This window comes from Silene latifolia, chromosome 7, assembly GCF_048544455.1.
Source record: "Silene latifolia isolate original U9 population chromosome 7, ASM4854445v1, whole genome shotgun sequence".
Taxonomy (NCBI): Eukaryota; Viridiplantae; Streptophyta; class Magnoliopsida; order Caryophyllales; family Caryophyllaceae; genus Silene; species Silene latifolia.
The window spans coordinates 112,189,501-112,202,345 of record NC_133532.1 but is presented as its reverse complement, the minus strand read 5'-3'; the positions used below and the strand labels follow the sequence as shown (position 1 = coordinate 112,202,345).

At 35.3% G+C, this 12,845-nt stretch overlaps 1 protein-coding gene across 1 annotated transcript; it reads right to left on the bottom strand.

Moving 5' to 3' along the window:
- Window positions 1–375: 375 nt before the first annotated feature.
- LOC141591245 (uncharacterized) lies at window positions 376–2,434 on the bottom strand. Its single transcript, XM_074411598.1, has 4 exons — window positions 2,213–2,434; window positions 1,877–2,045; window positions 1,723–1,769; window positions 376–1,005 (listed from the first exon to the last, which is right to left on the bottom strand). Exons 1-4 carry the CDS (start codon window positions 2,388–2,390, stop codon window positions 542–544), a joined length of 858 nt encoding a protein of 285 aa, XP_074267699.1. The 5' UTR covers window positions 2,391–2,434; the 3' UTR covers window positions 376–541.
- Between the last annotated feature and the right edge of the window lie 10,411 nt (window positions 2,435–12,845).

Below are 12,845 nucleotides of genomic sequence, written 5' to 3'. Positions count from 1 at the left end.
AGAATAGGGAGTGGTTATTGAATTGGTCCAAGGTCTCCACTTCCCTTTGCACGTGTGTTTTACCAACTTAAATTGTGTTTGTTTGATTCTCATCCAATGGTCCTACCATGTCCACCTCATCAATCCTCTTTCTTTTTCATCCGCCAATAAACAAGCGCCACCTCATCAGCTCATTTGTCTTTCTCTCGGCCAATGGAAAGATGCCACGTCATAGATGATAAAATGTAATTTTTATCCCTAACAGGTTCACAACCAAAAAAAAACATCAAAACGACTTTTTCATTATTGTAATAACGTAACAACTAATGAGTAATGATTTATCATTACTATGAAGTTTGATTATTACAATCTTTACATAAAAATTCAGCCAAAAAAACCAATTAAACAACTTTGGTATTCACAATTTTCCCTGGTAATAACCAATCAACACACTTTCAAGGGAAATAAATATTAATACAACCATTTGTTTTTGTTGACAAATAACAAAAACTTAAATACAATCACAAAAAGGATACATTAAATTACATATATCCATATAATATTAAACTTCCTTTTTTGAACTCCATGGAGCACACATCTTCTCTAACCCTTGAGCTAAAGATGAAACACAACCATCTTCTTTCTTAATCTCCCCTTTGATCTCTTTACTCTCTTCTTTACCCGCTTCGCCTTTTTTCGGGTCGTCTTTGATTGTGTTAACAACAGCCACAACTTCTTCTTGTACTCTTTTGGCTAAGCTTGGTGCTTTCACTTCCTCAACTATTGGCTTCTTGTTATCTAAAATGATGTCAACTGGTTTTTTCTCAGACGATTTGTGATCTATGTGTAGAATTGATTCCAGTCCTTCCTTTGCTTTATCATAGTCTCCCTTAAAGCTTTCTTTAGCTTTCCCTAATCCAACCTTAAATTTGTCTGCCAAATGATCTGCACTGTGTTCAGCAACGTGTACTTCTTCCTTAAACTTGTCGAGCAAGCTAGGCTTGTGCTCCTTGGTTCCTGTAACATCTATTCAAATTTACTTTTTTAGGGGTCGTTTGGTTCATAAGAAGAACTGCAATTCCGAGTAAGTAGCAGTTCGCATAATTATGCATGCATTTCATGTGATTTGGGTAAAAGTTGTTTGGTTGGAATGTGAGAAGTGAGTTCCACATGAATTTTCGAGGTTAGGTAATCAACTTCCTTCATGATGGAGGAATTGGAGTTCTTATGAAATTCTAATTCACGGGATTAGGGCAAACAAATAACACAATAATTTTGCAAATCCCATAAATTACAATTCATGTGTTTTGATTAGGGTAACCAAACGACTTCTTAGAATTGGGAAAAACCCTCTCCCCTTTTAAACATTATGATAAATTTGAAAATTAGAATGATACTAATCCAATTTGACCAATAAATTTTACCATCTTCACCCCTTGTATATGTATATTATTGTTCTCTTTTGCATCAACTTTGATCATTAATCTCTTTAAATATATACAAAATGGTAATGTATTATGTCAAATTTGTCATATTTAATTTCTCAAAGTAATTATCTATATCTTTTAATTATTTTATGCTGTCATACTCCTAAATACTCCATCCATCCCGCTCATTGGTTTACTTATTTTATTATAGGGCGTCTCGCAAATAGTTCCCTCTTTTTTTCTTGGTCTTTGTGTCAAAAGTAAAAGTAAACAAACGACTGTGATGGAAAGAGTATTCTAGAGACTTGAGCTATACCTGTGGAAGAAACATCTCTAGATTTAGGTGATACGGCAGCATCATTCCTGCAATATGATCACGTTAGTTAAGAAAATTAATCTTAATCCTAGTTAGTTACTTAGTTAACAATCAAGCAAGGAAGCATAGTTCATAGTTGGTATAAACAACTTACCCCTCTTCAGTTGAAGTATGTTTATGGTGATGATGAAGTACATTGTCAATGGCAGTCCCAACAACTTCCTTCACTTCCTCAACCAAACTCGGAGCATTCTCATCTTCAGCATCATCGTCACCAGCACCGCCAGTGCTACCCTCATCTTTGCTATCGGTATCTTTTTCTTCTGCCAAGTAAAACCGAAAGGGCTAAATACTTAAAATTTATACATGGGGCTTGTGACGCGCTCAGGTAAATAAATCGAGAATGTTAATATAAAGCAATAATTATAACTTTATTTTTCAAAAAAAAAAGTGCATGAGAAAATAAATTGAATTGAGAAGAAATAATTACTTGAACTTTTGCGACGGAAGAGTAGCTTGCTGAAAGGATTTGAAGAACTCTTTCTCATGGACTTTGGACGTGAAGGACTACGTATAAAGTTGGTAAAGCTGTTAACTCTTGAAACTTTCTTTTCCTCCTTGCCTATTAATTTTAAGTTTGAGATTATCTTCAACAAATAATAACACATTTAGATAAAGAAATAATGAAAAAGTAAACCAAGTCATCATATTTAGATGAAGAAATAATGAAACATTGAAAGCACTATTTTTGCAAAGAGCAATCAACAGTTTAGCTAGGGTTTATGGGATGGCTTTGTCATGATTCGAATTTCGCATGCCTTACATATTTCAACTATCTATCGAATATGCATGTCTTAACCTCATGATTAGGATGGAAATATAATGGATACTCCCTCTGTCCCGATCATTTGTTGTCCTTTTCCATTTTGGGTGTCTCAGTCATTTGTTATCCTTTCTATTTTAAGAATGAACTTGATAAATAATTTGATCATTCTCACTCAATTTATTCCACTTGTCATTTAGCTATTGGCCATCTCCTCTTTCATTGGTCTTTGTGTCAAAATCAAAGAATAACAAATGACTGGACGGGGTATTAGGTACCATGTTTATTTGAATCCTCCCTCCCAAATGTACCGTAACTTTGATTATTATATTTTCATAATATATATACAATAATTTTTATTTTTTTTATTAGAATTAAGATTGGCAATTTGAAAATAAATGTTTGGATAATCGAGCGAAAAAAAAAAGGTTGACATTATACTTCTGCTTAGTTTTAGAAAAAATAATAATCAAAGTTGACCGCTAAAATCATCATACGGAACATCCCCTATTTACTAAATGAATAGGCGAAACTTCAAATTTTCCCGCTTAAACATATTTCCTAGAATAGTGTTTGGTATTTTTAGCATATACTATATGTGGGGACATGATAAGTTATAAATGGATATAATATTTTGTATTTAAATATTTATAACATTTAATATTTCACAGTCTGCATAAATTTATCTCCGATCTTTTTAGGATAAGAAATCTTTTTTTAAAGAACTTATCGATAATTTTTTTTTGACTTCTTTTTATGATAAGAAGTTGCGGCTAAAAAATATGGTATTACTAAATATTTGTTAAAATTCATTGACTTTTTATGATAAAAATTTGCAGCTAAAATATATGTTATATTACAGCTAAAAATTTGCAGCTAAAATATATGTTATAAAAATTTGCGGCTAACAATTACTCCCTTAATGGAGGGAATATTACACTATATTTCTCCATTTTTATCCATTTCTATCTCCAACCCCCATCCCTTCCCTCCATTTTTTAGTTCATTTTATCTCTATTACTCCCTTAATTATTACTCTCATCCCAAGCAAACCCTAAAAAGTAAAATTCTATAAATACCGTGCATATATTGCACGGGGTCTATATTAGCAACTCTATAAATACCGCATATAAATACTGCGCATTCATTGCGCGGATCTAAACTAGTTGTAAACAAGATGTGGAGGCATATTATTTTTGTTAAAATTTCAAGTATCGAAAGTCTAAAGACATAATCGTCTATAAATCATACGTTGTAAAATGTGGAGGTACGTAATATTATTTTGGTAACATTTCAAGCATCTAAAGACATAATCCACCTTTTTTTTTGTCTAAAGGAGCCAATGACGATTTTAATATTGACGAAACTTGAACTCAAATCAAGAGTGTCACTTCTCACGAATTTTGACCAATTAACCTAGTTGACCTTTATATGTAAGGTGTAGGAAACAATCATCTATATAATACAGTTGGTTTCATGATCGAAGCAATAACTCTTTTTTTTTCCATATTTTGTTTGGGTTAATAATCTTTGTATGTTTGAGTGTAATACCTCATAGAAGTCATATTAACTTAAACTATTGGATTACATAAAAACAAATTACATTCACGATATGATATTATTAAATTTTCTTCGTTCAATTATTTGCAATTACCTTTTTATTGTTTATGAATTAAAGGTAAATAAATGACTGAGACGGAATGAGTATAATAACTAAGTGGCATATGCACTAATTACACGATAGGAATTCTAAGGGAACTATGTGTAAACGATATCCATTGACTTTCAAATTATGGAATAAAATTCCTTACGTACTACTCCAAAAGCATACAATGCTAGTAAGAAAACAAAAGAACAAATCATAAGATTGGTATAACAATCATCAGATACATATTACAAGACTTTCAAAACAAGGCATTGAAATTCCTTACACACTAATTTCACAATTCACAACAACGGTATGTAGTAAGAAATTTTAAGAACAAACTAGCAATAGTATATGCATATAACTCATTTATTTGCTATAACTTATTACTTAATACCATGCACAATAAATTACGACGGTTTTACAGAAGACTACGTGTAGATACATATGTTCTATTACTTATTGGAAAAAAAAAAAAAGTATTCTAACAAACGCGTACCTGAGGCAGACAAAGATACATCGGCCATTTTTGTACGTAGCTCTTCTGCTTCTTCCTCTGAAAATGCAAAGGTAGTAGAGGAGAAGAGATAGGTACCCAAAAGAGAAAAAATAAAATAAAACTTGTTGGGCACTAAGTTGTTTAAGCCAAGGTATTAAGTAATTAAGGACGTTTACTTGTAGGGCACTAAGTTAAATGGTTTTGTTTAATTGGTCTTGTTTGTGGCACGATTACGCCAAGTGGTACAAATCAATACATATGAAAGCTACTCCTAGACGTGAGGCCATGATATGGTCTAATGTTTTGTTTTACAAGTTAGAGAAATGGTATGAATAATATTGTTTATTAATCTAAATGAAATAGACCTTCATTCTAATTATTTGATTCTTGGTAGCCCTCTATGATCATTTGGAATTAATAATGTTTATATTAATGCAAGTTTAACTTATTCAATTTACGATAATAAATAGCCGTCTATTAACGACTAATATGTGTCAATGTGGGAGGGATTTAATTTGCGTTATAACCATGAAATCCGGATTTGATTATTGCTTTAAACTTCTTAATGGCAAGAATAATTGGAGTAACAAGTGAATGTGATTCAAAAAAAAAAATTGCTAAATAAAAAAAAAACATAAGAATGTTCTTTATTGGAATTTGGAAACGTCAGCATCGACATGGTATATATTTAGTTTTAATACCACATTCTCCCTACAATAGATAAGGTCCATTAAAATGATGCACCCCGAATAAAAGCAGGTGAAGGGTGATGAATTTTGATACCACTCATTCACTATTATCTAAATGCTTTGTTCTCTAATGGAAGGCAGGATTTGTGTCATAAATGTGTTATGCAACCTTGTTATCTGATGAGACGGTTTTAGTATGCATTAAGAGGGTCGAATTAGTGACGTTCAAGTGATAAAGGCGGTCCTTAATGAATTATAATGGTACAATGCTTGAAGTTGTAATAATGTTGGCGGAACTTGGATCCAAATATTGAAGATGAAGCTTGGAAACGATGAAGAAGAGCTTGTGGGTCGGTTTTGTGTGACAAAGACGGAAGCTAAGCTTGAGGATGAGTAGGCCCGGAAACCTATAAAGATACCTTGAGATGTGTGCGCAAGCGTTGGTCGTAGGTCACACTATTCATGCGCGTATACGACGAAGAGAAAAGGAGCAGGCAGCAGCGATGCGCGACACACGTTCAACAGAGGCGCGACCAACACGCGATTTACATTCGATAGTCCTCGTGTTCGTGATTCAGCTTTAAGACTCGTGTTTGTTTATTTATTTTAGTTGGTTTGTTCCGATGAGTTCTGTTATTATTATTGCTTTATTTTCTAATCTAGTTACTTTTACCTTATCACTATATTAGCTTGTTACTTAGTTTTTATTAGGATTATTATTATCATGGGGGGAAACTCTATCAAGAACCCTAATTATTTTAGATCTACTATGAGGAACTAATTCCTCCCTTCTTGGATTCAAGCGATTGAAGCACTCTAAATCCGATTGTGAGTTTGAATGTTTTAATTTCTCTTCTTGATTATTGTGAATTGCTTAGCTCTTAATTATATGAATATTGATTGATAATTGCTAGGTGCGCAACTAGTAGTCGATTTCTTCATTCTATTGTTAGTATTGTTGATTGAATAGGATTTATTGATTAACTTTACACTAGTAACATCTAAGAGTTAGTATTGAACGGGATACGTTCATATTAGTACTTAGAAGCGATTCACATAAATATCTAAAGTGCAACTGGATTGTATGCGCTATTTATTCTCTATCGAATTCTCTAAATTATATTGTTGTTATTGAATTAAACCTTGAACTGGATTGTTAGGGTTGTTTAATAGTTAGGGTTGATTAAGAACGGGATTCGTTTTAATTGACTAGTCATAAGGAGAATTGGATTTTTACATTCACGATAGAGTAATCAAGATTAGTTATTGAAACCGTCTTACAATGATCAATTGTTATTGAGTGCGGATATATGTTTGGATCTAAGACCTTTTAAATCATCTGAATTCACCTACTTTACTATTTTCTTTGTCTTAAGTATTTAGTTAATCAAACAAATCAAATCTCCCCCTAAAATGGTTACCTTACTCTATACTCTTATACACTTTAATTGACTTAGTCCTTCCTTGTGGGTTCGACCCTTACTTTCTCTATATTACTGTTTTGTAGTTTAGTGAGTAAGTGATTATAAATTTACATTTGATAGGCATACGACTTTCAGCCCGTCAAATTTGGCGCTATTGTCGGGGAAGGCAATAGTTAATTTTTGTGTTTCTAGTGTAGAGTGCCTTAGTTAGCTATTTAGTCAATTAATTTTGTCTTAGTTTATTATATAGATAGATGGCTACTAAATATTTTCCCCAATATGAGCATGAACTGTTTTATAAATATTTCAATAGGCTCCATGAATATGTTATAAGATGTCGTCATTCTTATCAAAGATGGGAACTTTGTCATGTGATCTATAATGTTCTAAATAAGGAGAATCTTGACAATGTGAATTCTTTAAGTGGGGGAAAAATCATTAATGGGTTGAGCTATGAGGAAAAGTGGGAACTTTTTCAATATTTGGCTCATGACACGGAAGAATGGGAGCGATACAATTCACTCCCTATACAACCCTAACCCCATTCTTATACTTTGAATTGTCATGATAACTCATATATGTCTACTGAAGATATGATACGTGCTTATATGGCTGATGTGATCTGAATTCCTCTTGTGCTAATGTTAATCCCTCCCCATGTGAGACTAACCTAGTTAGTCAAGATTTAGAGGACCGTGTTGAACAAGTGACTAACTACTTCGATATGCCTGTGACACAAGAAGAACTTGATTATTATTATATTAAGTGGCAAGCTGAGCATGTTGGTAAGTTTCATGACCCTCTTCCCTTTGAACCTGAAGTGAACCACTCTTATAAAGAGTGTGATGATGACAGTGATGACGATGGTTTTTGGGATGAAGATGATGAGGAGGATGGTTATAATTTGACACATTCATCACCCGCTCCCTCTATTTGTATGCCTATTGACGCCTCTTATAATATTATTGAAATGACACATTCTATTGATGATTCCTTGATTCATAATGATTTGAGTGATGTCTTGAACTTTGTTGATTCTTCAAGTGTGAATGTTGAGGATGAGCAAGAGAGAGTTATGGATGAGGAGACTGAAGTGGGTGAGGTAGAATTTGAGATTCTAAGTTTTGCTGGAGATGATCATTCCATGATTGATAATTTGGGAGATATAATATCCGTTAGAGAACCTATACCTTTAGGGAATGATATAATAATTGCAGGTTTCAAGGAGAGCATTGATGAAGTAAAATTTGACGAGTTAATTGAGTTCTCCCCTCAAAAAGATGAGTCATTCACAGCTCATCTTAAGGAGCTACCTGAGTTAGTTCCTAAAGGTCTTTATATCTTATCTTCCTGTTATTTGATTTTCCTTAGACCCAGGTCATCTTTCAAGGAATCATATCGTGCAATGAAACTCTTTTTGTACAATATAAAGGTTTGGAAAATCACTTATATGCTTGTGCCTATTTTGTTCGTGGATTGTTGCAACTTATACTTTGTTGTTATTATCATTCATCTAACTTGTTTGCGAGCATGTTTGATAAACTACTCAAGGCATTGAGTTGTTCCGCTCTTGACAAATCATTCAGTTGAAGGAGATTTTTGAAAGGTAAATCTCTAGACTTTTACTTAAGTCGGGTGGTTTACCACTCCGCGAGATTTCGAGCCAACGACGTTAAACAAAATCGCTTCTGGGAGGCAACCCATAGATTTGTGTGTGCAATTTTTGCGAAAAAAAAAAAAAAAAAAAACCATCGGAACTGCTTTGATTTCTGGTGTTGGCGGCATAAGAAGAAGGGAGATATAGAAGGTTGGTTGGGTAGGATAGAGGCAATGGTGTGGTGTAACCACGGTGCGTTGTTGTGGGCACCTTGCTATTGCGGTTGGATAGTTTGTTGATTTGGCATAGAAGAGATTAGGATTGACCATGTAAGCTCAGAGTTGTAGAAGTATTTTATTTATGTGGAATCTGTTGCTGGCACATATATTTTTAGAGCTACTTGGTCATCTGTTAGGATCGGAGTAATAAGGGGCGTTAGTCTTCTTTGGTTACTCTTGTCTTTTGTTGGCCTTGTTGTTAGTGTACTTTATGGAGGATGCTAATGGCCAAGTGTGGGGAGGAGGTGTGGTGCGTGGATTGCTCTATTATACGCTATGTTGAGGATTGACATGTTTATGTGGTTTGCTAAAGGATAGATGTACTAGTGAAGTCGCATGGCGCTCCCTTTAATAAGGTGTGTTTTCTCCTTTTCCTTTTATTGTGTCCTATGAAACATTGAGGACAATGTTTCATTCAAGTGCGGGGAGGAGAATCGTTCCGATTTGTATACATTTGTACTTGTGTGGTGTGATTTATTTCAGTTATTTCTATTCCCAACAAAATGAAAGTAAAAGAAAAAAAATAAAAAAAGAAAAGTGAAAAAGAAAAGAAAAGAAAAAGTATCCCGGCTAGGTGAAAACCCGAAAGGGCGCCTAGGCAAAATTGGGATGTGGCCGAGGACGGAGTGAAAACCAGAAAGGGCGCTCCGGGTAAAATGAAGAATCGAGTTGCGTGCCACTGAGAGTAGAGGTGAGATTGAAAAAAATGATAAGCTAGAGTGAAAATCCGCAAGGGCGGACACTCTAGGCAAAATGAGAGACCTAGGCAAAATGAAAAAAATTTGATGTCTCTTTACAATATTGGAGACCCATCTTTATAAGTTGCGTTGTGGGTCTTGTTGATTTTTCCCATACTTCTGTGGATCGGTGTTGGTTTGATTTTATTGGGTCCTTTGAGTTTACTCGAGGACGAGTAAAGATCTAAGTGTGGGAAAGTTGATGAGACGGTTTTAGTATGTATTAAGAGGGTCGAATTAGCGTAAGTTCAAGTGATAAAGGCGGTCCTTAATGAATTATAATGGTACAATGCTTGAAGTTGTAATGTTGGCGGAACTTGGATCCAAATATTGAAGATGAAGGTTGGAAACGATGAAGTAGAGCTTGTGGGTCGGTTTTGTGTGACAAAGACGGAAGCTAAGCTTGAGGATAAGTAGGCCCGGAAACCTAGGAAGTGTAGATACCTCATTTCTGCACCTCCCGCAAACCACCCGGTGATGATTGGGCTGCATGTTTGGTACACGGAACGATTTATGACAATTCATAAGTTTATCGTGAAGTGATAGCTCAAATACTTGTGTCTACCCCTTGGTCGTCATCTACGCGCCATTACGTTCGTTTTGACAGTAATTAGAGTTCATTTGGAGTTCGGGTCGAAAACCGTCTTCATTTTCTAATAACCGTTTAAAATGCCGAGTCAGAATATTCTGGAATATTCCGGATATTTCTATTCCATATTTCAATCTTTTAATATTTTGGCAAAGTATTTCCCGAAATTATATCTTCACATAATAAGGAAATTGAGATCAACCGCAATTCCATAATAGAAACACGGAAAATCTTTCTTCCGCAGGAGGAAACCCCTGGGGAAAGGATGCAGCACCTGCTGCGCCTCTTCCCAAGAGCCGCAGTGGTTGCTGCGCCTCTTCCCCAGCTCTTTTCTGCGTATTTTCAGATCTTTTCGAGATTTATTTCCAAAGTTTTACTGAAACCCTAATTCTTCCGTGTGATTAGTATAAATAGGGACCTTCATTCCTCATATTCCTCACGCGAGTGTCCGCCCTTCTCTTCTCCCTTTGCATTCTAAGACCACGCTCTTGCTTATTGGCGCCTACGTGCTTGAACTTTCGACCACGTAAGCTCGGATCCTTCCGAGTACCAGCCTCGTTTTGCATGACCGACCAATTTGACCAACTCCACTCAATCAATTTAATCAATTTCGTTTAATTCCTCTTACGAGGGCACTTTCTTCGTACATTCGAGTCGAGCAATCACTAATCGTTAACTTAGTCAATCTCGTTTCGTCAAACATGTAAGTCTGAGGGTGTAAATCCTATCTTTTATTATTGTATTTTATTTTTGTATCACTTATTGTAAGATTTACGTCGAAAGCATATTTAAAACCGATTTATAAAACCTCTTATTCAAATCTTTTTACTGATTAACGGAAGACATATGTCGAGAAGGAACGCAGCAACTGCTGAGCCTCTTCGAAGAGCCGCAACCTCTGCTGCGCCTCTTTCTGAGGCTGCCGCAGTTCCTGCTTTTCTTCTTCTTCCTTCGTCTTCTGTCAATTCGCTTATTTTCTTTCATCTTTTCTTGTTTATTTCTTATTTCGTTCGTATGATAACTCTAATACGTAGTTCATTAATAATTATCACCTTTAAATCCCGACTTAAATCCCAAGTAATTAATATTTGCGGGTTTTCGTCATTAAATCAAATCCGGGTTTTAGAGATTCGATTCACCCATGTCAAGTCTCTAGAATTCGATCTTTGGTATATATTTTCTTCTGTTTATCGTCATCATCATCAGTAGTTTAACATTACTTAAACCTAATTAGTTTTGTTTTAACAAATTTGATTCGTAACTAATCTTGTAATTAGTAATTAATTCGTTCTAATCTATTTTTAGTCCGTTCTTTTATTGTTTTATGACGCTCTCACATGTGAATAATCTGTTAAATCACTTTCATCCGAGTCAAATATCAATAATTGATAATAAATATACCAACGAATATTAACAATATGCAGTTCCGGCTTCACAGCCAGAACTCACCTCAGGAACAGACGAAGTAACCACTGCGCCTCTTCCAAGGGACGCAGCTCTGTTGCGCCTGTTCCGGGTTGAGTTCTGTCTCTGAACTTTCGTTTCTTCTTTGACCCAGTTTGTTAGTTTACGTATTAATTGACTATTATCCGTAGTATCACCGCTAATCTGTCCGTTTTCTAACCCTAATTTATTTTCCCTTTTTCTTTCCTCAAATCATCCGTTTTAAATGTATTTTCGACGTAGATCAATCAAATCATTGTAATTATTGTAATTTCAATTATTTTCTCGTATTCTTTATTATCGTTTGTTTGTATGTTTTCACATGTAATCAACCTTAAACCCTACTTCGACCTAATGAGTGCTAAATTACATGTTCACCGACTTAGTTAATTCTCACATGCTAGGATTAATTTATTGGATGTTGCATTGCATGCATATAATCGACAACATATCAAGTATAAATGATTTTCCCTAATCATTAGTAGAGGCCGTTATCGAGGCGGGCGGGATTAGGTGTTCGATCAAAAGAGCTTCCTAATACGTACCCTCACCCCTTACTCCAGATCTCTATGAACATCCGTGTTCATTGGCATCCACAAGAGTCATTCTAGACATAGAATGCTAAGGGTAACAAGTTCTTGGTGTCTATGTCACTACTTTGTGTCTTGACATGACACAAGGTATTCGAACGGTTTCCAATTTTCCACAATAAATTGGTGGCGACTCCACAAATGCAAACGCTTGTTTTCCCAAGTGACCCCGTGGGCCCGCGTCCACAATTTGGCGACTCCGCTGGAGAGTAATACACTTACGTATTGCCAAGGGTGAAACTTGAACAAGGTTAGGGAATAGTTTATATGAGACAGTTGTCGGTTTTCATAACTTGGTCTTCCTAGATCGTTTTAGTCGGCCTTCATAGGCCCAACCCAACCCATTCGACCAATCGTCCCGTCTGGACGGTCCAAATTCTTATTTGGGCCTAAGTATGGATAGCGATTGACGTCAACCATACCACGATGCCTACTCCTATTTGTATCGAGGGCTTTCACTACTCGAGAAAATGGACTAGGAATCGGCCTTACTCCTGTTTGGTACGAGCCTTTCCACACACCCCGGGTTTGATAGTTCGGTATGGCAATAACCCACCCTTTAAACCAAAACCCTTTTAAACGCACTCAGCATACCGTTATAAAACATGTACGAATGCTTGTATCATATGTGATCACCACTTTCTAAAAGAAACCATGACGAATTTTCGTAAAATAAAAAACACTTTCAAAATGTAAAATTTTCGAAAAATGACCCAAATTAGCACAAGATGAGTCGAAACTCTGTCCAAATTTTGAGTCAAAATTCGGGATTTAAGCCCATTTCAAAACCTCTCTTCGAGGCAACACTC